The sequence below is a fragment of the Silurus aristotelis genome (genome assembly GCF_946808225.1).
Source record: "Silurus aristotelis genome assembly, chromosome: 1".
Classification (NCBI taxonomy): Eukaryota; Metazoa; Chordata; class Actinopteri; order Siluriformes; family Siluridae; genus Silurus; species Silurus aristotelis.
The window spans coordinates 42,576,676-42,604,429 of record NC_139574.1 but is presented as its reverse complement, the minus strand read 5'-3'; the positions used below and the strand labels follow the sequence as shown (position 1 = coordinate 42,604,429).

Sequence of the window (27,754 nt, the reverse complement as noted above, 5' to 3'; positions counted from 1 at the left end):
GTGTTCACGTTCATTCCGAAGGTTTTTAGTAGAGTTGAGATCAGAGCTCAATAGCAGGCCGCTCAAGATCTTCCTCTCCAAACCATATCTTGATTCGCGCAATCCAAGAAAAGAGCTCTCGGCTTTTGGATTTCATTTTGGCAGCTTGGACAATTTTAAGGTTTAGGGTAATTTTGGCAAACGCCAATATTATCCAGAGCGACTTACATTGATCTCATTCGTACAACTGAGCAGCTATGGGCCCTTGCTCAAGGGCCCAGGGGTGGCAGCTTGGTGTGGCGTTGAACTCGCAACCTTCAATTGCAAGTTTTAACCACTAGGCACGGCCAAGTTAAATTTTTTTTTTTCCGGGATGTATCGGACGGTCACGAACGACCTGGAGCCAGCAGTGACCGAGACGGAGATGGAGATGATTGGGGTGCTGAGCTCACACTGCTCTTGTTTATAGGTTAATTGTCACCAGGAAGGTAATTAGCCAATAATTATGTAATTAAATATGTGGCCAAGGCGTTTGAAAACAGACCACCACCTCACCTCACCTATTGCCTCTAGATAATGCGGCTCATTGGAGGGCATGTTTAAAGCAATAGAAGATGCAGAAGGTTGTGATACCCAGGCTTGAACCCCCTCAACCAGTAACCCTGAGCTTTACCCACTGAGCTACCACTTCCCTTAATAAAGAAAATCCAAATGATTCTTTAAAGATTAAATCAGAGCTAGACCATGTCAAGTTTTGCCCCAGTTTAGGGGGGTGTCAATGGGGTCAATGTCCAACACTATTTTATATCTTGATATAAGAGGATATATCCAATCAAATCAAATCAAACAACCATGGGTGGAGTTCGATGTACAACCTTAATTCATCTAAAACGATCGTTTGCACAAAAGGTACATTCGTACACGGGTCAACGTTTGGTACCGATATATACGTCAATCGCAATCAAACAACTGATACGCTTGGGTCTTGAAGGTCCTTCGAGGTTGATCTTTATGCCTCAAAGTATTCCAGATTATTTTAAGTAAGTGGCATCTCTGTTTTTATTTAATTGAAAATGTTAGACATTGTCCAGTAACACTGTAACAACAAACCTCCGGCCAGCAAATGAACCGACAAATCTGGGAAAAAACCCCCACATCTGGCTAAATTTTAAATGGGCGTTAGCGATATTCCGACACTCCACAGCTCACGCTAAGTTGGTTTCATGCTCACTTCCAAAGCAAAATCACGAATTGCTGATCGAGACAGTTCGTTCTACTTTAAGTCAATAAAAGTGACTCTACTGTAATCGTTAATAAAAAAATACAAAAATTTTGGCTAAGAAGCATGCGCTAGCTTTTCTGCCAGTTGATACGTAGCTATTATAACAGTAGCAGGACCAGGAAGTCTTTCAATCGTGACAGAACGGTATACTATTCGATTAAAAAAATGTTTTATACTTTCTCATGAAGCACGTTTCGAATATTATTATTTTGCGGTTGTTATCAGGTGACTTGTAAGCCCACGTTTTAGCATGACCCCCCTCTCCTACCTCTGCACTTAAAAAATACACTTAAATCTAACATTCTTGTCTTCTTTTTTTTTTAAAGCTCTGTCACATACTGAGGTATTTTTTTCCTCAGAAACATCACATCATCTAGTTTAACTTCATTAGGGCTAGTTTGGGCCTTTCCTGACACATCTTACCTCAGCCTTTATCAGTTAGCAGTGCCAGTGAAGGAGCTCGAGGTCAACATTTTTGCCAGCAAACGTGAAAATATTCTCCGCAGCTCCGAAATAAACACTTCAACAATCCGCCGACCAACCCCTCAACGTTCAGACGCGATCGAACCGTACACGCTGAGGTAAATTTTTTTGCTAACGCCAACCTTTCACCACAACATAGTAATAGTTGTAGTAATACTACCATTCCAAGTTGTGTGAATGTAAAAGCAGGCACAAAATATACTTAAAACCAGAATGTAAAGTTTTTTTGCTTTAAAAATTGTAATTATTTATTTTTATCTGTAAATTTGATGCTTGAAATATCATTTTCCATGAGTTATCTAGCTTAGGTTCTGGAACATGCTAATCGCTAAAGTCATAAAGTTTAAACGAAACCTGCATCTATATATTTTGACCCAAAAGAAATCCATAAATCAAATATTAGAAGAAAAATCCTATAATATATATGAATTATAGGATATAATATACAGAATTTCCCAAAAACCTCAACTGCAATTAGGCAAATTTTGCTTTAAGAACATAAAAAAAAAAAAAAAAAGCTCCCTTTGGTTCGTCTCATTTAATTTCAAGTCAGGTTTTTTTTTCCCCAATGCTAATTAGGACAACAAGGTTGATTGGATAATTGCTGTTCTGTCACTGTTTGAGATAAGATGCTACAACCAAAAACACACAGGTCTCTTCCGAGCGTTCCTTTTCCAATTGCATGCGATTGGAACGTCGTTATTGAGCTAAATGCATCTACAAGGGGGTATCAAAAAGTTTCAAAACTGTTTACAAAAAGTATTTTATATACATTAGCCCCCCCAGCATTCCTGCCACTTCTGGAATGTGCCCTCGAAGTCTTCTTTTCGAGACACCTTCCACGATTGGTGCTGGATCTTCGAAATGGTGTCAAAAAAACGGCGACCTTTGAGCTGGGTCGTCTTGGGGACGAGGGCGAAGTCCGCAGGAGGCAATTCTGGCAATTAGGTCGGGCGCGGAAGTGAGATCACGTGGAGGTTCGTGTGTGGTCAGAATAGCACCTGTTACTTATGAAAGTCGGTGCCCCCCGTGACTGTGCGTGCAGCCGTGACTGTGCGTTTCAAAACTGTTCTCGATTCATTCGCATACCACCTCGTATATCCATCAATAGCTGGGTTGTGAAGAATCAAATGCTTGCTCTTGGGTTCATATTGAATCTGGAGGAATTCCTGGTGCAGGGAAAAGGAACAGGTAGAAAAGATAGTGCTTAGAAGAAACCTGTGCATTTTGCTAAACAATCACTAGCAAATCCACTGTATGGTGGGAGGAAACCGAAGAACCCAGAAATGGTACTTTTCTTTTGGTTTTTAAACGAATGGATTCATTAATATGGTTTCTAACATTGTACCCAACGCCGACGGGTCCCTCAGACCAGGTTCTCCCAGGCAGCAGGGTCGCTCATCAAAAGGAGGTCCTGATGAGCGTCTGGGATGATCCTTGGCATGTGTGTGTGCAAGTGTGTGCGAGAGCGGAGGACGCCCACGAGCCTGAAAATATGGGCAGATGCATCGAATCGCACAAGATAAACAAGCGATGAATTTCATCAGGGCCATCATAGCCTTAATTTGGCTGCCTAATGAGTCAGATCCAGTGGCGGAGATAAAAGTTGTCAGAGGCGCGGCTCTAATGAATTTCTTGCCACTTGTAATCAAGGTTGGCTGTCTGAGGAGCAATGATTAATGGAACCCTGGAGGATTCCCTCGGCCTTCGGCTCTCATTACGGCTAATGCATTCTCAAGCAAATTAACGCGGAAAAGAGGAGGGGGTGCGGGTGGTGGGTGGCGGCGGAGGAGAAGCAAGCGAGAGAAGAGGGATGCAGCGAGCACAGCAGGCAGAGATTGTGAGAAGAGACTGAGCGAAAGATAGGTGAAGGCAAACAGCAGGGAGACGGTGAGACTCTGAGACGAGCGAAAAAACGAAAGGAAGACGCCCCAGAAAGAAAACGTGAACGTGAGTCCAATAAGTTTCCTCCCGGACCCTGGATACGGTACGATGCAGGAATACTCACTAGTCTGGGAACCAGCAATTGGATTAGGCATATGCAGGAAAAGTGGGAGGGACCTTGGACGTACGTACCACGTGCTCACGTCACGTGACTTTTTTTTTTTTCCCTTCTATTTTTTTTTCAACAGAAAAACTCTCGGACGCTCCATGGTAAAAATCGTTTTTTATTCGAGTGTTTACGATGTCAATAGTCAGCCAAGCATTCAAACGCACACTCTCATGAAGTCACTTCATAATATAATGAAAAAAAAAAACACATTTCAAGAGCGAGAGAGAGAGAGAGAGAGAGAGAGAGAGAGAGAGAGAGAGAAAAAAAAAAACGATAAAAAAAACAATATTTACATCCGGCATTTTTTTTTATAAATATGTCAAATGTACATCATTATACACACACACAAAAAAGTACCTCCGATGGTCAGGCAATGTGAAGAGAGACCACTGGTACTAGGGTGGGGGGGAGAAAAAAATACAAAAAAGAAGAGCGCAAGGCTTCAGAACCGTTTCGGCGGCCCACCAGGTCTCCATCCAATCAGCATACGGTAGAACCCGGTTGAATCCACAGGCAACACGTTTATGAGATCGGCGAATGAATGAAGACGAAGTGCAGGTTCCTTGTAATAATAAAATAAAGGTTCGGATACATCGGTGCGAACAAGAAATCATTTTTTTTTTGTTTTGGGGTTTCAGGTGTATAACGGCAAATACGGCTAGCTCGATGCTAGTCAATTTCTGTCAAAAACTCAGCAAAACAATTTGCGATGGCAGACACGTCAAACACCGAGTGACCAAAGGATGAGTTTGAGTATGAGTATATACGAGGAAAAGCTGTGGGTTTTTTGTTTGTTTTTTTCGTATTCCCAAACAATTTAATGGGTTTTTTTAGGTTACTGCGGGTTCGAGGCGGAAAATTTCCCCGATTACCTGGCAACCCGGCTAGCAAAAGGGGGCCGGACATGTTGCTCAGCAAAACGAAAAATACTGCACGGTACAAAAAGATAAAAGATTCGAAATCATCCTGCTTCGGTTCTTGTCCTCGTAGCTGCTTAACGTGAGGCGAAGTGGTGTTTGTTTAAAGATAACACAACAAAAAAAATGCTAGCTCAACCCGAATCTCCGTGGAACGGCCATGCTAGTATCTTTACTAGCGATAACTTTTATCCCGCTAAGAGTCACTACAGAGGTTGGTCAAGCTTTTGTTGTTGTTTTTTTTTTTGCTAATTATTTAGCACCTAAATAGTAAGATGAGGCAGTCTGAGGAAAATATAAGCTACTATACACGCACACACACACACACACACACACACACACCGTTCCGTATGTGATCTGGAGTACCGTCACGAATCGCACGTTCAGTACGAAATGAAGAACCAAAAAAAAAGTCCTCGTCGAATGCATAATCAAGTACGGAGGAGGTAAATGAGCATTCTCTAAGCACGCACACAAGTTCACAGAGGAACGTAGGTCGCATTAAGAGATCTTTCGTTTTATATATAGTTGGAGAGACAGATAGAGAAAGAGAGAGAGAGAGAGAGAGAGAGAGAGAGAGAGAGAGAGAGAGAGAGAGAGATGGAGCGTGTACATAGACCCCGGTGTCAAACAGTCAGGCGACCACTTCAGCGTCCTCGTCCCGATCGGTCTCACAAAGCCCTGATAACGACGTATTCTTCTCAGCTCGGGGGGTAATCATGTCCTTCAGCCGCGGCTGAAGAGGTATTTTTAAGCGGCGGCTATCGGTTTTGATGAATTCTGCGGCGAGGGGAAAAAAAATTGCGTCCCGCGACCCGCGCCTTATTAAAATCGCCAACGGGTTCGCGTCGTCCTGTAATCAGTATACAGGCGTTTTTTAAATTCTGACACAAAAAAACATTCTACCGAAAGCGTTCTCCTAGATGGACTTCTTGTTGTAGAGCAGCGTAGCCTTGTGATATAACGATCGATTTTGGGGGAGTATTGGTCAATCTGGCACATTTAGACACCTGACTCAAGATCTGGACGTGAACGGACCTCATTTAGACACGGAAAGGGAAGTCACAGTATAATGGCACACTAAAGGCGTACAGGACGGGCGTATTATCGGGAAGGGCCGGGATCTACATGATGCTAATGCTGCGATTCATCTCGCACTGTCCATTGTTGTTGTTGGCGTTGGGGTTGTGGCGTGTCCCGGGTGGCGTCGACGCGCCGGCGGAGTCCGTAGGGCAGCCGTGTTGGACCAGGATGTCGACGCACTCCTGGCTTCCCGCACGCCGGGCGAAGAAGAGCGGCGTCTGACCTCGGGCATCGCGACTCTTGACGTCCACTCCGTACTGTCCGCAGGAAGTAGAGAAACACAAAAAAATGATTAGAAAGAGTAGGGAAAGATTGCGGCGTGAATTTTTTTTTCATCTGCGTAATTGGATAATAAAAGATCCGCGGACCTTAATTAACCTAAACATTAACGGCCTCGCGCGACGCTTCGGGAACATACGTACCTCCCGGACTATGGTTAATTATGAGGTCGAAAGGCGCTGGTAGTTTTTTCCTTTTCATTTAGATCTGCTGAGAGCTACAGGGCCGTGTTTCTCCCCCAAAACAAATATCGCACTTTAGACTTTTGTTTCCCTGTTAAGTATTTCACCATTGCCAAAAAATGGCCTCTGGAGGTGGCTGGAGGCGTATAAAAAAATCTCAACTTATTGTTCAAATATACGCTATAACACAGTGTTGTCTGAATTCGCGTTTCTATAGGAGCGGTTAAGATCTTCCACGTACGAACATAAGAGACAATGTTTTCCCTTGGGGAGACATTCTGTGGGGTTGTAGCTTAGATGATGATTCGCTAGTTTGAATCCCAGCCACACCAGGCTGCTACACTTTCGGGGTCCCTGATACAACTAATACGATAAAATCTATATAATTCTAAATGCTAGCGCCCCCTAGCATTCTTAGGGTATGGAGTGGACAAGTCAGGAAAAAAAAGAAAGAAGTGGCTAACACTGGCTTTTTTTTTTTCATTCTAGCCTTTACCTCACAACCCTTACCCAGATAAGCAGCTGCGTGATGACGACGTTAGCCATGGCGCAGGAGAGGTGCAAGGCGGTGCGGCCGTCTCCGTCGCCGTACGTCTCGTTCACCTCGTCCTTACTGCCGTGAGCCAGGAGCAACACCACCAGCCTCAAGTCATCCTCCACTACGGCCCGCAGGAGCTGCTGCCCCAGGGGTACATCCGACTGTGGCAGGCCCAAAAGAAACAGCTTCTGCTCGTACTTCGCTCTGATCCAACACTCCTTCTCTTCCCTGGGCAAAAATTAGGGGGGGGTGCATGATGAGTATCTAATATATAAATGTTTTGGTTTTGCTACAAGCGTTTCTCAACGCACACGCACGCACACACACACACACACACACACACACACACACACACACACACAGATGAAGAAAGCTCTCTTTACGCTAGTGTACATATAGATTTAGCGAAGCAGATGTCCTGCAAGATGTTTCCTTCTTGTCAGGCCTAAAGGGCTTTAATGAACTCCGCTAACAAAAAGAGAGAGACGTATGGCTTCGCTCCGCATCGCTCTCCGTCTTCTTTTGGGTGCGAGCGTTCATCATTTACAGCAAATGAACCCACAGGCGCTCGGTATCGCGTGCAAGTTCGTAGCGCTTTTGAGCGAGCGTCGCTGTCACCGCTGCTCAGCACGCACGGTAAGCGGGAACATATTTCATCTGCCGTGCGTGCGTCGACTAATAGGGCTAGACTAACAAAAAAAAATGACAGCAAGCACGTTGGTTTAAATCCCGTGATGGCTTGCTAGTTTAGTGTTTTAAACATGGCTCCCGACGGGGTCTACACTACATTATAGGCTAAATCAGACACCGTTTGGAACTCTGCGGTATGAGCTTTGTTCTAATCTTATGATTAACCACTAGATGCAGTTTATCCCCCTCAGGAACCCTCGCAGACACTTTTCACCAACCGTTGGAAGGTTACTCCAGAGTCCACTATTTAAACACTCAGGGACAGGGAAATATTTCCCGGGTGGCCTGGTTGTGTAAGACGCTGTTTTATCCCTAAGTTTACCCCTACATTTGTTTTCATTTTTCTGTGGTTTTATCCTTCTGAAAGACAGATCCAGGGCAGTTTTGTGGGTCCACACAAATTTGCATGAATATGTGAATATGCAAATCGGATGCTGCTGATTGGCTGCGGTTAATGAGTAATGAGTCTCCCTCCTTTTATCTTTCCACCTGTATCACTCACTTTTTTCTCTCTCCTTTAATTTCTACCGGTATCATTCTCACTCCTTTGACCTTTCTAGCCGCATCACTCTCTCCCTCATTTGCTGTTTTTACCTACATTTCTCTTTATGGAACAGACTCGTTTCCATTTTGCATCTTTTCAATCATTTCTTGTTCCTGTACAAACTCGTGACATCATACTAAGCTTACGAATGCATTTCTTTGAGAAAGATTCGGGGATCAGGTGTCTCATGCCGGTTCCTGATCTCCCCTTCAGCAGCGCGAGGGTTAAAGCCTGGTCGCCTATCGAAAGGTTACACATTGTGAACAGCATGTCTGTGCTGGACAATACAGGAAGGACGGGGTTGAGGGTGGGGGCGGTAGGGGGGGGGGGGGGGGTACATGTTTTTATCGCCGCTGTCACCGCTGTCAGTCTTGCTCGGCACATCCCCACAAAGGACTCCCCAATCTACAGCGGACCTTCAGGGCTCAGGGGGATCGAAGCCAGCCAGACTGAAGGGCCAAAGAAAAGAGCGTAGAATGGGGCTCCTCAAGCTTAATGCTTCTATCTAACGCTCCTCATCTACTCCCCCCCCCCCAAAAAAAAAATCCGAATCGATAGCCCGGCTATTTCTGAGCATGCTCGGTGCCCAAATGACCCCGCGACCCCATGCGCCGGGCGATAAGGTGACCAGAAATAGCTTGGAGGACTGAATGACAGCAAGGAAAGCACTGGGATTCAGAGAGTCCCATGAGTCTCTCTCTCTTTTTTATATTGAATATAACCACATCCATATGTCTGATAAACAACAAATGGTGTAGAGATCAGATTTCGGGTCCGGGATTCGTTGGTCGCGCTTATCCGATTCTAGCGATGGGATCATTTTCAGTCATTTAGTTCGTTTTGTTCCCTTTTAGACCAGACTAGACTTGGTACCTTTTGGACTAGAGTTACAAATAAAAAAGTAGCTAAGGACAAATTATGTTCTTTTGGTCATGTGACATATTTATTGTAACAATCATGTCATGTCAAACCTGATCTCTTGCATCATGTAGCGTCTACGGGAGTCACGTGATAAAAGAACTAACAATTCAGACCAGAGGCAAATGACTCAATTATAATGCCCCGTATAATGCACTGCATAGCATATATGGGAGTCAAAAAACGACTATGACAAGAAGAGTTGAGTTGAGTCGAGTCCTCATTTCTGTTTCCTGTACACAACCTACGCAGATTTTGCGGCGCTTCGCTCAGTAGAAAACGAATGAATCGCTCTTCCAAACGACTTCCGAGTCACATTAAAAGACTCATTCGAAATAAATCTGATTCCTTCTCACCTTCGACGCTTGCTAATTAGGAGTTAGGAACACAGCACCACCTCTTTTTCTCGAGGTGACAGAGAACGAGCCAAACGGGGAGCCTGCGCATCACATGTTAATTACACCAGCGCTGATTGGAGGCACAATGGTGTCTAAAGAGGGACACGCCCCCTTATTATCTGCTGGACAATACGATAAGAGGGGACTCAGAGGGAACAGGCCGATATGTCAGCTGCCAGAGCCTCACCAGAGGGAGGAATGGAGAGGGGGGGGGGGGGACCTTTACAGACACGAAGGATGAGGGCTGGAACATTGAAACGAGCAGGGTCCACAGGAATTCTATTCAGGAAATAATCAGTATCGGCAGATTTTTCAGGCGTCGCGGTTTTCCTGGGGATACGAATTTATGCAAAATGTGAGGTTTTAGTCCGTCATTTAAACGTCCGTGTACGTATAATCTGCGACCAAATTCGATTTCTTCCCTTTTGTCAGATGTTGCGGAATGAACCCATTTGGATGCGATAATTTCCGAGGTTACTGGTCGCCTGCTAGGTGGCCCGCGTGTCGCCAACTCACAATCTGATTGGTTAAAGCAAAAGTTTTGTTCTCAGGTATAGTTAGTGTTGATAAATCCATAAGGCAGATTTGTTTCACCCCGGTAACAGTTGATAGCTGAAATCTGATTGGATAGAACCTCTAACAAACAGATTAAAAGAGTTAAAGCCAGGAAAGAAGACGTCGCTGGCCCTAATGGCCTGCCGCATGCTTCCTTTCTACGGAACACTAATGACTAGAATGTTAACAAAGTGTTCGTTCGGGGAGCGAAAAACAAGGCGAAGGAAAAGTGTGCAAACCTGTTTATTTTTGCTGCCGCACTGTACGCGCCTTCCTGTACCCGAAGCCCTGCGTAGCCCTCTATGAAAGTCAGGAACGCGACAAAGGGGCGAGCTAATTAAAAAGGCCATGGCTTTAACTGCGTTTCCCTTAAAGTCCCCGGTCACTCATTCCCCAGAACAAGGCACAAAAGCTGTGAATAGACTCCAGCCACAGTGAATTGCTCTTCAATGGTGTGTATGTGTGTGTGTGAGAGAGAAAGTGTGTGTGTGCGCGACCCCCCCCCCTCGGCAGTCAGTCTTTCAAAGCTTGTTTTTCTTTTGAAGAGGTGCTGAGAGAGACCCACCCCATTGTTATCTTTCTCTTCTTTCGCTCGCACACAGAAAACATACGGCGGCAGTGAAAAGGTTTGAGACTGTAAAAGAGAAGAAGCAACAGAGAAAAAGAAAGAGAGAGAGAGAGAGAGAGAGAGAGAGAGAGAGGCCCCGGATGTACTGCTGCTCTGTGGTTCAGGATGGAGATGAAGGCGTCCCCACGTGTGCACTCAAGTGGAACCGCAAAAACTCGTCTGCTAAACCCTGAGCTACTGTTTCCGATACGCTCACGCGATCAAGCACAAGATTCTCCTGAAATGACGTTCAGATGTACTGTATGTCAAAGAGAATGGGCGGGACTGGGGGTTTCTGGACCGATTAGGCGCACAAGATGACACACACACACAAACAAACAAATAATAACCCTGGTGAAAAATTTAGGGGCGGGGCTAATGTGTTTTTGAGAGCATTTGATTGGACACAGTGTGAATGCATACGGGATAAGAAAATAAATAAATAAATAAATCAAACAACCTTAGAATCTTTTTTTTATTGTATAGCCATGCTGTAAAATTTAGGGGGCGGGGCTTATGTGTTCTTGGGAGATTTTGATTAGCCAGAATTTCAAATAATACAGGATGAGTAAATAAAAAAAATGTATAATTTGTCATTCGAAAATTTCAGAATTAGAATAACCATGCTTTAAAAATTAAGGGGCGTGGCTAACGTGTTCTTGGGAGATTTTGATTGGCCATAATGTGAATTAATACAGGATAATAATAAAAAAAATAAAAACTTTGGAAAATTAGGAGCTTAGAATAACCATGCTGGAAAATGTAGGGGGTGGGGCTAATGGGTTCTTGAGAGCCTTTGCTTGGACAAAATGTAAATAAATACAAAAAAACCTTTGTTCTTCTAATTCTAAAAATAATTTTTCTAATTTCTTTTTTACTCATCCTATATTCATTTAGAATGTATCCAATCAAAAGTTCACAAGTTCACATCATGGAAAATTTAGGGGGCGGGTCTAATGGGTTCTTGAGAGCTTTTGATTAGACACAATGTGAAGGAATACAAGATGAGTAAATAAAAAAACTCAAATTTGTAGAATGAATGAGTCCTTGGAGAGTAAATTTTTTTAAAATGTAAATGATCATGTGATTTTTGAACGCAATTATCCAGCCAATCGGGTGCTTCGATTTTTACTCTGTACAGCCATGGTGAGCAGAGCAAAAAGCTTTGAGATGTCTCACTTTGAGTCACTTTAGCAGGATATATACAACGTTTTGACCCCATTTAAACTAAATCTACAATCTTTTCCCTTGTGGAATGAATTAAGAAAGGTGAAGATGAAGGGAAGGGGAAGCTCGCTAGATCCTGCCTCGGCCTCCTGTTTGAAACGATGCCGCAAAAGCAAACAAGTCCCCGGCCGGCGAGCGGGTCTGTGGGAGAAAGCTGAGACGCCTTGAAAGAGACACTTCCTCTCGGCAGGAGGAAGGAAAAATAAAAACGAGTCGCTTTAGCATGTCAAAAGAGAGACAGAGGGAGCGAAAATAAAGAGGGAGGGCTGGAGAGTGGGGAAAAAAAAAAAGAGGGGAGGGTTGGAAAAAAGAAAGAGTGATGAGACTGAGAGGACACTCTCCATGGGGTTTTTTGGGGGGGTTATATTCAGGAAATCAGGCCCATGGCTACCCCTTTCGAATACACACACACACACACACACAAACACACACAGCCTGGCACACATGCTTGCTCTGAAACATGGGGTTGCTTGGGGGACAGCGTTTCAAAGGGAAAATGTATGCATCACTTTCATCAGAAAGAGGAACTTGGTGTATCACGGCCCAGAAAAAAATAAGGAAAAGAATTCCGAATAATCTGAACGTCGCGATTTAAAAAAAAATTTTAGAATCTTTAATTTAACGACCCCATATTTCAAGGGAATTCTGCACGAGGGGGGAAAAAAGGAGGAGGAGGAGAAGAAGAAGGGTGACAGGGTGGCTCTTGGAAGGAAGTTCCAGAAAGCTCTGCACCTCATCAAGTGGAACGATTCGGCCGGCAAGTCAGTGACACATGAGCGCACCTCAATGCGGCAGGACAAACAAGGATAATTACTCAGCGGTACACAAACACAAACCCTCTGCCATTTCCCTCCTCCTTTTCTTCCTCCTCTCCTCATCCTCCTCATGCTGCCCTCGCTCTCCATGAAGCGCCTGCTCGGGGAGAGGGAGCTATTCAGCGAAGTGCCCCATGGCCCCGAGAGGCAAGATACTACAGTGAGTCTTAAATCAGAAAGACCCCAGGAATCAGAGGTCGGTTCATGTAGAAAAGTGATGGCTTGATTAGTCACGTCACGTCATAATCCCGATACTCGACGTGCTCCAATCGGTGTCTGCGAGCAGCCGTGAGATCCGGGGTATCCTCGGAAACCAATCATATCACATTTCTGCCATTCTAGTTTCTTAGTATTAATGAACAAAACCTTCCAGCGTACGTGTGACGAAGGTTCAAGGCGAACCTAGATATGCCAAACCCCGCCCACAACTACCAGTGACTCCACCCTGCATCTAATCCAAGTTTACTGCCTGGAATCGTCCACGCTCCAATCTCACAGCTGTAGACGGTGTCCTAGGTTTGATCCCTGCTCCAACATGCCAGTTTATTCCAGATTATTTCATACTTGGGAGGCCAAAAACTTTTAAAACCATCTACGATTTGGATTCCGTTCATGGAATGGACAGAATATTGGGTTCTTTACAGTAGCCTTTCAATTGTACGATCAGTTCCGTGGCCCTTTTTGGGGGACAAAAAAAACAACGCAAAATAATCTCGCATAATATATTAATAATAATAACAATAGCTGTAAAATGGTTCATGTATATAATGATTGCTGGCTAGAATTATCCAAAAACTCCTACAATATAATTAGTAATAATAATAATAATAATAATAATAATAATAATAATAATAATAATAATAATAATAATAATAATTGATATTATTATCATCATTATCATCAACTTGGCAACTTGAAAAGGGTTCCATTTAGTGCTTGGGCCCCTAAGAAATATATAAAAAAGAAAAATTGTATAATGATAATAATCATTATTATTATTATTATTAAACTACTAAGTGAATATTTCAAAAAAATAATAGCAAAAATCTATTCAAAAATGATTTATTCTTCGTATGGACAAACATGTACATGATTATTAATTATTAAAATCAACTTTTCGATCAAAAGTAAATATTAACATAATTATACGTATTTTAAATGATGCTTGTTATATGTTATGTATTAAATACGTGGCGACGGACAGCATGTGGTGCTGAAACGCAGATCTGCGCGTGTTGCTCAGTAAATCGTTCGCGTTTTTGATTTCAACACGTGCACTCTGAGGGATCAGATAGAAAGCAGTGGCACGGTGTGGCAGTGTTGAAGCCCCGGCGGGTGTACAGTGAAACCTATAGAGGCGGGGGTAAACTTAGTGATGTGATTCATTTTTATTAGCGCTCCTGCCCTGTGGGGGTGGGGAGGGGGGGGGGGGTACACGGGGGGGAAATTATTTCAAAAACAAAGTGCTCGGCTTATCAGAACTATTGGCTGTACTGGCCAAAGGGCGTCAAGGTGTGTTTGTGGGACAGTGAAAAGTCTGACTGAAGAGTGATAGATCTCGAAGACCGCCTGGACCTTCGGGACACGAAGGAGGGGGTCGGAGGAGACGGACTGATGGAGACAAAGGTGCTTCCCGAAGTGTCTTAATAGAAGTGTGTGAAGGGGGAAAGAAAAAAACAAGTAAAGAGATATGAACGGAAATTGATTGTGGAATGCAGCCATTTTGGATGAACGAGTGACAGAAGTAGGGAAAGGTAGGGAAAGAGAGGGAAAGTGAGATAGAGAGAGAGATCTTCACACAGGTGCAAGGCAATTAGAACGACCGTTAAAAGCACATGCTAATAAAGGACTATTACAGCTTAAAACACACTCTTCCTTCCTTACACACACACACACACACACACCCTCTGTCTGGCCCCATGTAAGATTTATGAGTGCAGCTTAATATATGACCCACGCTGAGTAAATCATAAATCCATCAATCTGGTTAAAGGACGAGCCGGAGATCGGCCCAATTGATCGCTTCTATTCATCAAACTAACAGTTCTAATTAATTCCATTAGGGGGCCGGGGCGACTCGGCTCCGGCACTAGACTTCGCTCTCAAACAAGGATCACGGATACTCACTTCAAGTCCACTAACCTTTTTTCTTTGCTTTTTTTTTTTTTTTTTTTATTAACTAAGAGCTATGCACCTCGCTACATGAATACAATTACTCATTTCGCATGTGTGGAAGGAGTCTCCAGTGTGAGCAATTGGTACCAATCATGGGTAATGTCAAGGAGGCTCCAGAAACCACCACATCAGGTCTTCAAATGTTCCAGGTTAACCAGATTGATTTATCATTTTCCTATTTACTTGGATCCCACGTCCTGAAGATTTCAAACCTTGGACTTTTAACGTAAAAACAAACAATGTGATAATACTCCAAATAACCTTCTAAATATGCTGTTCCTCCATCATTGAACTTTTCAGGGTTCGGGAATGCAGGAGGCAGTGGAGGACTTGGTATAGAATCTGTAATGATCTCAGAATTTCAACAGGGGGGGGGACTTTGTGGTAGTTAGGGGTTTGAACCTTCCAGTTGTATCGGTGTGGATTTTTCTCACTTGATGGACTATTTTTTCCCTCTCCTTTGTCACTAGATAAACCCCACTCGAGGGAAGCATGTGCTAGCGTGATCCCATATACATACTACCCCATTAACATGACTGTTTCGCACCCCAGAGAGGAAAACACATTGATTATACACCATGAAAGCATCCGCGCTCTTTCTGCGGCTCAGGAAAAATCACTTACGGTGTTAATCAGATTTTCATTTCTGACGGACTGTGCGAGTGTGCGAGTGTGTGTGAGCCATCAGAGTTCCCTGACAGTGAAAAACACTCGCGCCGCCCGGCCTCCAGCGAGTGCTGCCGACTGGAGTGTGAGAGCGGGATATCAGCATCAATAATCCTTCATCAAGTCAGAAGCAAGCGCTCCTGCTGCCATCCGGGATTCCTATCTATTCCACACGGACACGCCGATACTCCGACTGAGACACGGGGTAAAGAGACGACCTCTTTTCATAATGTCGCTTTAAACATGTGCGCACACAATGAGAAATTCTAATCTGTAGACTTTATGACTATGTACAGGTGTAGGTATAGGTATATGTATAAACATAGATATATGTGTAGGTGTAGATATATGTACAGGTGTAGGTATATGTGTAAACATAGATTTTTGTGTAGGTGTAGATATATGTGTAGGTGTAAGTATATGTACAGGTGTAGGTGAAAGTATATGTGTAGGTGTCTGTATATGTGTAGGTGCCTGTATAGGTCTAGATGTAGGTAGTGTATTTGTAGTTGTAGGTGAAGGTTGTATATTTGTAGCTGTAAGGATAGGTCTAGCTGTATGTGTAGGTCTAAGTAAAACTGTAGGTGTAGGTAGTATATTTGTAGCTGTAAGGATAGGTTAAGCTGTAATTGTAGGTCTTAGTGTAACTGTAGGTGTAGGTAGTATATTTGTAGCTGTAGGTATAGGTCTAGCTGTAGGTGTAAGTCGAAGCAAAACTGTAAATGTAGGTATATGTGCAGGTGTAGGTAGTATTATTGTAGTTGTAGGTCTAAGTGTAGCTGTAGGTGTAGGTAGTATATCTGTAGGTCTAGGTCTATGTGTCGAGGTAGCTACAGGTGTAGATATCAATCTAGGTGTAAGTAGAGGTACATGTGAAGCTGTTAGACCGTACCTGCTGCTATCAGCTCCAGGTTTGGTATACCCCTCCAGCGCTCCCTCCCACACACTGTTGGCCATAGCGTTCCCTATAGCCGTCATCACCATGCTCAGCTCCACGGGCCAGTCGTCCAAGTCCAGCGAGCGCACCCGGGACAGGTGAGTGCCCAGGTGCCGATGGATCCCCGAGCACTCGATACAGATCAGAGCACCGAGGTTCAAACTCGCCCAGTCAGGATCTGCACGAGATAGAACTTAAACGTAAGCAAAAGTCTGCTCGTGCTGCAACACGTCATCTTCTACTGGCCTCACTGTGTTGAAAACACACACACACACACACACACACACACACACACACACACACACACACTACTCACTGGGGGAGTCGCAGTCCACACAGAAACTGTTCCCTCTCACATTCCTGATAGACTGGATGGTCATGGCGTCACTCTGGCTCCCTAATCGAGACTTGAGGAGAGGAAGATTGAGTTAGAGATCACGAGTAACAAAAGATTGTAAGTGTGTGTGTGTGTGTGTGTGTGTGTGTGTGTGTGTGTGTGTGTGTGTGTGTGAGTGTGTGTGTGTGTGTTATGTGAAAGAAAGAGTTTCAGAATGCGAGAAAAGATGAAAGAAGATAAAAAATAAGACCTGTCAGTCATAAAGATTTCCCTGAATGCATAACCTGTATCTACACACACACACACACACACACACACACACACACACACACACACACACACATCCTTTTTATTAATAAATACCCAGGGTACATCATCAAGCTCAGAAATAGTGTACATTTCTTTTACAACACAAACCTGATTGTTCCTATATGAGCCCCCTGAGGAACACCGTTCTAATACTTTCGAATGTAATTTAATACAAACCCAAGATCTGGTTCATGACACACACACACACAAGAAGAGAAAATAAAATAAATATCTTACCTTATTCTTGCTACTTTCACAAGACTGCAAGCTGGCAAATATCTGACTCTCAATGGCTTGGACCCACAGCTCTCTCTCCTCATACGTGGTCACCTCGAAGTGCCACATCTGACCGGTCAATGACACGATGATGAACTCGAATGACTCTTCTTGCTCTGCAAACAACAAGATGAATTATTTATTTGAACGAACGAGAGGAAAAATAATAATAATAATTAAAAAAAAATTATTAAATGATTCCCAATTGTTTTAATCTTTTCATTTTATAGCCTTTCTCACGATTGCACTGCTTCCACGTTGCATGTTCATGTTGGAGTTTCTATCCAATCAGATTTCAACCATCCTGTGTTTTCAGGGTCAAATAAATCTACATTGAACCCTTCAGAATCAACAGTAAAATACCTCAGAATGAAGCTGTTGCTTCAACTAATCGCGTTGATCGCATTTTCAGGTCCTTAGACCTTAGTTCATTCCACAATGAGGAGACCAAAAAAATCCATGTGGTTGCACTTTACAAGATTTTTAAGCAAAGACAGACATCTTGAGGAAAGATCGGGGCAAACCGGTTCAAACCGGGTTGTTACGCTTTTTCAAAAAAAAAAAAACTACTTCTAATTAAAGATTATATGAGGTTAATATCGATGAATCAACAAACCAGATTTTTCCGATCATATGAATTAACCATTGAATTGACACCAGATGATAAATAAATAAAAAGGAGCAACTATTAACCATCAAGCGCTATCGACTATCGCTTCAGTCACTCTCTGGACCTAATAATACACCCAGAGAGGCAAAAGACACATCTGAGCACGAAGCTAAAAAGACAGCAACGGAGGGCGATGCCGAGTTCCCGTCATCAATTCAAGTAGCCGTGGCACATCGGCATAATAAAAAACGACTCATTTACAAGGTAAACATTTCCATTAGAGCTTTTATCTCATTATCATCCAATCGCATTACAGAGAGCCGGCGCCTAACTAGAATCTAATGCGGGTTAATCATTCGGGTCGCGCTAATTTCCACCTTGCAAACATGAGGCGAGACGGAAAGACGGCCGACGCAACGCGAGCCGAGAGGTGAGGGACGAACCATCAGCTTGGCCATCATTTGCTCGCCGATCGTTTTACAGCCGTGATGACTGTAACGTGTTCACGATGTTCAAACGAGCACCGGGAATACCCGGGCTATTAAGCTAGCAGGGTCATCGAACAACATTCGCAGTAACAAGCTTAGCGTTTCATCCGTGTTCTTTCTCGTCCCAGGTACAGAAATGGCGCGGGGTAAATATTACCCCCTTTACAGAGATCCCACATAAATTGCTTTCCTATCAGGACAGGACAAGTCTTATTCTTTGGCGCAGCTACGCGGCCTCGAGCAGAAAACAATAATCCAATTAGCTCGACACCGTCTTCAATTATCTGATTTCATTCACGGGACTCAAACTCCCGGCGGCAGATCGATGGAAAGCCAGGAGGTGTGTATCCAAATCAAGGATTAAAGGGGTGAGAGAGCACTGGCCGGGCGCTAGCGCTTCTGTGTTTACTTTTTTGTAATTGTCTAGGACAGGGGTGGCCAACCCGCGGCTCGCGTGCCGCATGCGGCTCTTTGGCTGGTTTCATGTGGCTCTTACGTTCATATCAAAGTTTGTGTTTGTTTGTTTTTTAATATGTGTGTTTGCTTCGCTTGAGTTCAATACGGTATTTTTAAGACTTAAATAAGCTTGCCCCTACTGGGAAACTTTGCGGTATATCAGACCTGGGCAAACTACGGCGTGAGGCCAATCATAAATTATAGGGATGCACTGAAAATTTTCGGCCGAAATACCTAAATCACCGAAACAACACGGCAGAAACACAATTGTAATGACGCAATAAAAAAGCGCAGCAGCACACGGTTATCTGGATAAGAGCAACATGTCTGCGGTGTGAGGAGAGCGATGTGCAAAACATGCAATGCTAAAAGTTTAAGAGGGGGTGTATCTGCAAAGAGTTTCTCCAAGTCGGGTTTAATTTATCACCTGAAATCCAAACATCCCGATTGCTATTCTAAATTTTGAGAAGAACACGGCGCAGAAAAGTAAAGTCGATCCGAGCATGCGCACTCCGTCTGTAGAGGACGTTTTTGAAAAGGCAGGAAGGTTTTCCAGTGATGGTGCCGAGGCAAAAGGCATAACACAAAAAATGATGGAATTTGATGCCTTTTGAATTGAATTTTCATTTCGGTGCATCCCTAAAATATTATCGTTGGTGTGGCCCTCTGACACAATTCAGGTTTCTCATGTGGCCCCTTGTAAAAATGTATTGCCCCCTGCAGTATATTCAACAACACAACAAACACATTTGTATTTTCACCTTTAGACTACTGTAATGCTTTGCTGGCTGGAGTTCCTAAAGCTACCCTAAGTAAATTACAGTTGGTACAAAATTCTGCTGCTAGAATTCTGACTAGGACCAGTGCAAGGGAACACATCACACCTATCCTGGAAAAATTGCACTGGCTTCCAGTTAGTTTTCGTATTGAGTTTAAAATTCTCATGCTCACCTATAAGGCCTTGAATAATCTGGCCCCTCAATATCTATGTGAGCTGTTAACCCCTACACACCTTCACGTGCTCTACGGTTCTCTGAAGCTGGTCTTCTCACTGCCCAAAAATTATTACATTTTTGTTTGTGGACTTGGTTAAACAGAGTTTGTGTGTGTGGTCTTAGAACTGTAGGAGTCCATTTCTGTCATTATGTTGGTGTGTGACATTTACAATAAATCTGGCTGAGCAAAGGTGTGTGTGTGTGTGTGTGTGTGTGTGTGTGTGTGTGTGAGAGAGGAAGGGATGGGTGATGTTCATGTGTGCCCATGTGTATGATGTGGCTCTTTGCGGTAACACAGTAAAATATGTGGCTCTCGGTCTCTGACTGGTTGGCCACCCCTGGTCTAGGACTTAAAAAAAGAAAATACATTTTATTACGCAACTTAGCAGCTTATATTTTTAGAACAGCGGAATTCTGGCTGGAAACCATGCTTTATATCAATGCCCCTTTTCTAATACAAACTTCATGAAATGAAAGGTGAAGGAACATTAAAACTCTGGTTATAACACCTTATAATGCCCTGTTCACACCGTGAAGCATGGCGGTGGGTGCAGCAGAGCGAGAGTAACCCCTGGCCTCTTGGTTGATTCGCTGAATAAATGCTATCCTTAGATTATATATGTGAAATTTGGCAGGTGCCCAAGGGTTGCGATCTCACAACCTTCAAAAGCCTGACATCTTATCCCCTGAGCTTGCACTTTCCACCTTTAGCCAGGCACTGATTTGGATGGCCTTCTCTAGGGTATAGTGATACTTTTCCCGGAACTTCTAGAAGGTCTTCGTGATGCCCTCGTTCATGAACATCTCCAGGGCCTTTCAGGAAAAGGTGTATTTGTTTACGGGCAAGTGCCACGATCGGCTAATTTCTGAACAATCAAGTCCATTTTATCCCCAGGTTAATAATAATTCTGGAAACTACTGGTTCTAGCAATTAGCCTTGTTTGAGGGCTAAAGATTGATAACTGTCTATCTGAGTATTAACACTAGTAACATATTGAAGAACAACAAATAATGAGAATACTTACATCACCCATAGCTGATCCATAAGCACCCATGCATACAACAACTTTCTTTTCGGCTTCTCCCGTTAGGGGTCGCCACAGCGGATCCTCCGCACGTTTGATTTGGCACAAGTTTTACGCTGGATGCCCTTCCTAACGCAACCCTCCCCAATTTATCCGGGCTTGGGACCGGCACTAAGAGTGGCTGGGGATGGTTCCCTGACCGGGAATCGAACCCGGGTCGCAGCGGTGGGAGCGCTGCATCTTAACCACTAGACCACCAGGGGACCTATATAAGCACCCATGCATACAGTTATAAAATGGGCCCCAATGTAATTACATAGCTAGCTAGTTTAATTACATGCTGTTGAGCACTCTGTCCTCTGAGTAAGGCCCCTGACTGGGACTTATTGAAAGATATTTTGGCACTAGCATTATGTTAAACATGCATTTTCTCTAAGCTTTTGCTATGATTCCTTTTTTAGGGGGGGGAATGGCATCTCTCGTGTTCTTTTCTCGCTTTGATAACGCTAATATGTACGCCGACGTAATTGTCTGGAATTCCGGTGGGTCCTCTGATTACACACCTATGAGTCTGAACACAGACAATTACCTTGTTGGCTAGTCATGCCATTACAACAGGTAATTTCCATATGGAAAGCTGAAATATTGAGCTTCAATCGGCAGCGATTTGAAACGAGCAAATAAGTGGCAAACTGTCCTAACGGTCCTGGGTCTTAAGGGAAAGCTGTTTTCAAGACGCTCACGGAACAAGGTTTTGGAGGAATATCAGAACCGTGCTGATGTTTAGGCAAATGCGGTGGGTGTTTTAGAAATGTGTGGAACTTGACAAAAAATTAAGATGCAAGAATACCTGACTCGAGATGTTACACGTATTTTACAGCTCGGTGAAATTATTTCTTCGCATTTCCCAGCATTGTTGGGGTCAAAACGGCACGCTACAGCACCTTTGGAGCACAGGGGCCCCAAGAGTTGCAGCTTGGCGATGCCGGGGCTTGAACCCCCGACCTTTTGCAGCGATCCGAAAACGTGCATACGGACGGCTACGCTGCAGATTTGCATCAGCAACAAGTTTGCTCGAAATTGAGATGAAAAGAAATGCAATTCGATCCCTAATTCGATGTACCCTAATTAAGACAATTAAAAGGAGTTCAAGATAATGACTAGGGATGTTAAAGCATGTTATTTCCTCTCTCCTGGCTCGCTTCCAGATTCCCATGCATCAGAAATTTAACGGACAGCGTTCTGGTCTTGCTTATGTTGTAACCGGGAACGGGTAAGTCCATTAGCGGCTGTAATTGGAGTCATTAACCTTACTGAAGCTTGTCACGTGCAAATATTGTGAAGTGCTGCGACTCTGTGCTCTACGGGAGGCATATGGCGGCCAATCTGTTAACATAATATAAAAGAAATAGAAGTGTGTGTATGGAAAGGGGGTATTGGTTGGTAAGGGAGTTGGTATTGCGATTCATTCGGGTGAATCCTCTAATTCTGATTGTAGTCTGGGAGCAGATGCTTTGCTTCCAGACCCCTCGGGCTTGCGGGATCTTCTCGCACTGACCACAGCTGGACCAGGCAACGTGTCCCGATTACTATTCTGTCAGAGTCCAGTGGCATGATCCATCAAGTCATGTGCAAAGCAAAGCCGTGAGGGCTTTTTTTTTTTCCCCCCCATGTTTGGTATATACTTCAAATCCTCAAATCTTCATCCGGATCGAAACCAGCAGAGATAGTGGCTGATAAAAGGTGCGAGGTGCTAGTCATTTGCTGTGAATTAACAGGCAGTTGGGAGGAACCGAGTTGGCTGGTGCCATCTGTAAATGTCAGCGTCTGCTCTTGCTCATTTTACACATCATTAAAGGCAATATTCCTAACCTGTATTAGAGCAATCAGCACAGGGCCATTACCAAGACAAGCCTGGGGGGACACAGGCCAAACAGAGAGGAGGAGAAAGGAGACGACAATGCGCTCTCTATTTCCCTCTAACACGCAACAGTCATAGAAAACAACCTCACACTCACAAACAATATTCCTGTAATGAGATATACAGACAATTGGATAAGCATGACTGTTCTTGTCGCGCACAGGCACGCGTATACCTAACACCAGGACCCTCCGAGTCTGTTGCTGTGTTCGTCTGGGCGTGAGCGCTTGGGTGTATGTGACTGTGCAGCGTGGCATGCGAACAATAATCTTGTTATTTCTGCCTCCGAAGTGCGGCCCTCCACAGCAGCTCCATTAGAGATGCAGGGGCTCGGGGGAGCACTTGGGGAAACGAGAGCGGGTTGGAGAATGACAAAACAAAAGTATTGAGATAAACACCCTCCATTAGGCCAGGCAGTTAAAGCTTCATTTGCTACCGGCCGCTCGGACTCCCAGCGAGGGAAGAGTTAACCCTTTATCCACTCTGTAAAAGAAAGAGTACCACTGGAGGACAGCTCGTACAGTAGTGCCGCTAGGAATAAATAACAGCCAGTGGAGTCGGTTCTTGCATTTCGACGCAGTTTAAAAGACATTAGCATGGACTTTCTAAACGTACAAACAAATCTGAGCAAAATCCATGTCCTTGACTTTCACACTAAATGGATCAATGCGATGTAATCCTTTCCAATTCTCAATACTGATTGGTCAACTCCAATTTTCGGGAAACACGGCAAGCCTGTCTTATTTGACAAAGAACTTTTCAAATCATTCAATTTATTTTACAAACAGAAGGCCAAGATCTTGATTGACCAAGGAACTACCCTGTCCAACATGAGCAACATAATATGTAATTGGCTGTGGTGTAAGAGGACTAAAACAGAAGTGGTAAATTATTTCTTCGCAAACACAGTGTAAAGTCAGCCATGTTACAGCCCTCCTAAGGGCTGTAAGGGCCTTGCTCAGGGGCCCCAAGAGTGTCCACTTGGCAATACCAAGAGCAAAGTTGTTAGGAGCCAATGTTTTTAGGAGCTGGGGTCAGAGTATAGGGTCAGCCATGTTACAGCCCCTCTGGAGCACTGAGACATAAGGACCTTGATCAGAGGCCTCAAGAATGGCAGCTTAGTGATATCCAGGCCAATGTTGTTTAGGAGCTGGGGTCGAAGCGAAGAGTCAGCTATAATACAGCCCCCTGGCCTTGTTTAGGGGCCCCAAGAGTGGCAACTTGGTTTAATTCCAAGGTCAATGTTAAGCGTCAAATGTTGTTTAGGAGACAATGTTGTTAGCACCGGGAGTGCAGGGTCAGCTATGTTACAGCCCCCCCTGGAGCACTGAGGGTTAAGAGCCTTGGTCAGGGCCACCAAAATTGGCAGCTTGGCAATACCAGGGCTTGAACCCCGACCTACTAAACAGTAACCTAGAGCCTTTACCACTCAACTATCACCTCCCCCAAAGAAATCTCCTGCTTAATGCCCCAAGAACCAAAAACCCCTTGAATATCTCCAATGAGGAGCAACTACTCGCATTTTCAGAGGTTTGCTAACCCTTGGTCATTAAAAAAACTGGCATAGTATCAGGATGACAAGATATACCTATCAGTATACCTATCCTTCGCTCAAATTCTTTCCAGAAAAAGAGGGAAAAAGTGTAACCTTTTTTTTTTTCTACAAAAGCTACCCCATGTTTGATTTATGACGCTTCAAAACAACTAAAATTCAATTTTTGCATTCAGCGCCTGTGATTGCCTCATAAATGAGATAAACTGATGGCAATTTATTCAAGGATCCAACCCACCCGTCTCACTCTCTCTCTCTCTCTCTCTCTCTCTCACACACACACACACACACACACACACACACACACACACACACACACACACACACACACTGTAGCTCCACATGACTGCCTCCCATACTTAAGCAATATGTCTGTATTCTGCATGTGTTCACCAGAACAGACACTTGCACCATAATTAGAACCTTTCAGGAAAGAAGTGGAAAAAAGACGCTTTTGGATGGACATCGAAAGTTTTCAGAAAGTGCCATGGTGTCGCCTAGTGTTTTTTTGTAGGTATTTCATATGTGATGAGAGAGGTACCATGGTCTAAACAGTTCCCTAATACAGGAGAACAATGAGAACCCGCCATGCCGGTAATCCCCCTTGGGCCCTTAATGTCAGACATCACTCACTTCAAGGCCATTAAAAGCCCTTTAACACCCTTCAATCAGTCAGCGGACTCCCGCTGGGCTCCGCCGCACCACATCGTCTCCTTATACACCTTTCCTGTAGCTAACGAAGACCGGCAACAGAATCTGATTTGGCTAGGAGCTGACGCGAACAATAACGCCGATGAGCGGGATCATTACCGTCATGACACGGCGGTGACAATTTGTGAAGGACGGCGTGCGTCGGTGTGATTGATTGGCCCCCCTTTGAGAGCGAATAGCCCGAGAGAACCACTTTTGTTTTCTCAATGCCACCCAATTATGGGTCTTCATTCCTCACATGGGCTGTAGCCGTGGCACGCAGGTGATGAGTTCGTGACATATTATCTCCGTCAGCGAGAACAATGGCATGAATCAAAGCTTCAAAGCTTGCAGGGAGGTATCTGATCAACTGGATATACTGGCTTAAATGGTCCAGGGACTGTTTAAAAACAGGGCCCTCAAGGGGTTTAGCCTCCTACAGGGCAGGGGGAATGGAAAAATCCCACAATTCCACCAGGGATTAAACCATTTTCTAATCGTATATCGAAGGTTTAAATGAAAATTCTGTTTAGGTAATTTGAGAACCATTCAGTACAATTAGGCTGTGGAATTGAGTGGGGAATGGTCGACTTCTGATCAAAAGTTTGCAAGTTTAAAGCCTAGCCCCACCAAGCTGCTACCGCTGAGCCCTTGACCAAACCCCTTAACCGTCAAATACTTAGTTGAATAAAATGACAAAATGTAAGGTGCTCTGGAGAAGGGCATCTCCCAAATGCTGCAAATGTAAGAAGTGCATGTTTTACCTTCAGTCCCTGCTGAAAGCCCGTCAGGTTTGGTGATACCCGTACTCTTTTTCCTCCTATGCTTCTTGCGGTTCGCATGTGGCGAAGGAGGTGGTTCCAGTTTGGGACTGGTGGGTCCGCCTAGACCAGTAGCGGCGCTGAGAGAATCCAAAGTTCCATTGGCTAGACAGAAAAAAAAAAAAAAACTGTATTAGCAAGAAGGATGCATTGTACCAGTCAGATTCTGGGGATTCCTTTCAAACATCGGGCAACAGTCTTTATTAGGAGGCGATATTTTGTAAATCTTGATAAATATTTAAATCATAGTATTTTAAATTAATAGGTCATGCTCTAATCACTACGTAAACCAACGTTATTACTCATCTTGCAATGTAAAAGTGGAAATGACCAAGACTAATCAGAACCCAGAATTCATCAAAGTGTATATTTGTTAATCTGGCACTATGTAATGGCTTGAGTGTGGTGTGTAAGTATGAAGGTGTGTGTGTGTGTGTGTGTGTGTGGGGAGGGTGTCAACAGGGACAATAGGTAAAGGGTGGTCATATTTCTAAACCTCTTGACACTTAGACATCACTTTTCCATCCCCCTAGGACACCATTATCAACAAGCCCTGGGGCACAGGGGCCCTGGCAAAGCAGACCTCATATTGCTACACCCTCTAACACACCTCTCTCTCTCTCTCTCTCTCTCTCTCTCTCTCTCTCTCTCTCTCTCTCTCTCTCTCTCTCTCTCTCTCTCTCTCTCTCTCTCACACACACACACACACACACACAAACGCACACTTGCACTGTGTGTGTGTCAGATACTGGCAGCCCCTCTATTGTCTTGGCATCAAAAGCTCATTGTGGTGGTACACACTCTATTTATCTCAACAGGCCTGGGGTGGATGTGTATGTGTGTGTCTGTGTGTCTCTGTGTGTCTGTGTGTGTGTATGTGTGTGTGTGTGTGTGTGTGTGTGTGTGGACAGTGGTCTGGGAACATCTGAAAACCCGTGGTGCCAAACGCTGCATATTCTAATGGTGGTGACGACCATTAGCCGGCGTGGAACATTAGACCTAATTTGGAAGATCCCTTCGGGGAGTGCAGGCTTAGCACCGTCTTTAAGAGATGTGAAAGAAGATGGCACCCAAGTGGGGGGTTGAAGAGCCTCAACTACAGCCGCCACATCTGCCTTAGGCTTCACATGGTTTAGCATGGGCTGGTGCAGAGCTGAGCGTGTACTGCTTTTTTGCCATTCCCCATCACATACTTAAGATAACTATCTAACCTTTCATCATGGTGCCTAATGTTAACATGTTACTTAATTAAAAACCCATCAAGGTCATGATATCAGGGAGGGCTTTTGTACAAAGTGCGCGTGACATTAGTTTACGTTAATGATATTTCTTTTGCAAGCTTGACAAAAGAAATATCAATTTTTTTACAATTTTTGTGTAATATCAGACATCAGACAACGTCTGTTTCAATTTTTGTGTAATATCAGACATAGTATCTTGAAGGGTTTTCGAGGAGGTTGAAAAAGCCCAGGGTACATTGAAGGTTGCTAGATGGAAACATTTCCCTGGAAGATACAATATGGAGGTACCAAGGCAAAGTTCTTGACAGAGAAAACCCCACAAACAATCCACAGAATCCCATTGTATTCTCAAAGTCCCACTTGTCAAGTGGCCTGGGAGTTGCTTGTGTTTGACTTGTTGCAATGACAGCATTTCTTTTTTTATTTTATTGTTAACAAAATTGCAATCAGTGACCGTATCAGCAGTTTGGGACTACTCTTCCCCTCCAACCACAGTCACCAAACTACCTCTCAAGGAACTAGCCATCACTGGACTACCTTGCAAAGAACTACCCCTTACCTACCAACCTGGGATCTTGTGTAAGAAACAGCCAATCTAAGCTTTTTTGCTTTCTCTGGCCACATTGCTAGTGCTAATGCTAATTCTAGCAACTTGAGCAAATGTGAACTTAGACAAGACGGCAAAATCAACTGTCTAAAACGAAT

At 44.0% G+C, this 27,754-nt stretch overlaps 1 protein-coding gene across 4 annotated transcripts in view; it reads right to left on the bottom strand.

Annotated features, from left to right (window-relative positions):
• Positions 1-3,891: 3,891 nt before the first annotated feature.
• Positions 3,892-27,754, bottom strand: part of agap3 (ArfGAP with GTPase domain, ankyrin repeat and PH domain 3) — a 116,823-nt gene continuing 92,960 nt past the window's right edge. For all 4 annotated transcript variants that reach the window (XM_083536135.1, XM_083536136.1, XM_083536134.1 and 1 more), the window contains 6 exons: positions 25,752-25,913; positions 17,212-17,366; positions 16,645-16,735; positions 16,284-16,506; positions 6,769-7,024; positions 3,892-6,054 (listed from right to left, as the gene is read on the bottom strand). In XM_083536135.1, coding sequence (XP_083392261.1) covers positions 5,839-6,054; positions 6,769-7,024; positions 16,284-16,506; positions 16,645-16,735; positions 17,212-17,366; positions 25,752-25,913 — 1,103 coding nt within the window. In that variant the 3' untranslated portion in view covers positions 3,892-5,838. The remainder of the gene's footprint in view (positions 6,055-6,768; positions 7,025-16,283; positions 16,507-16,644; positions 16,736-17,211; positions 17,367-25,751; positions 25,914-27,754) is intronic.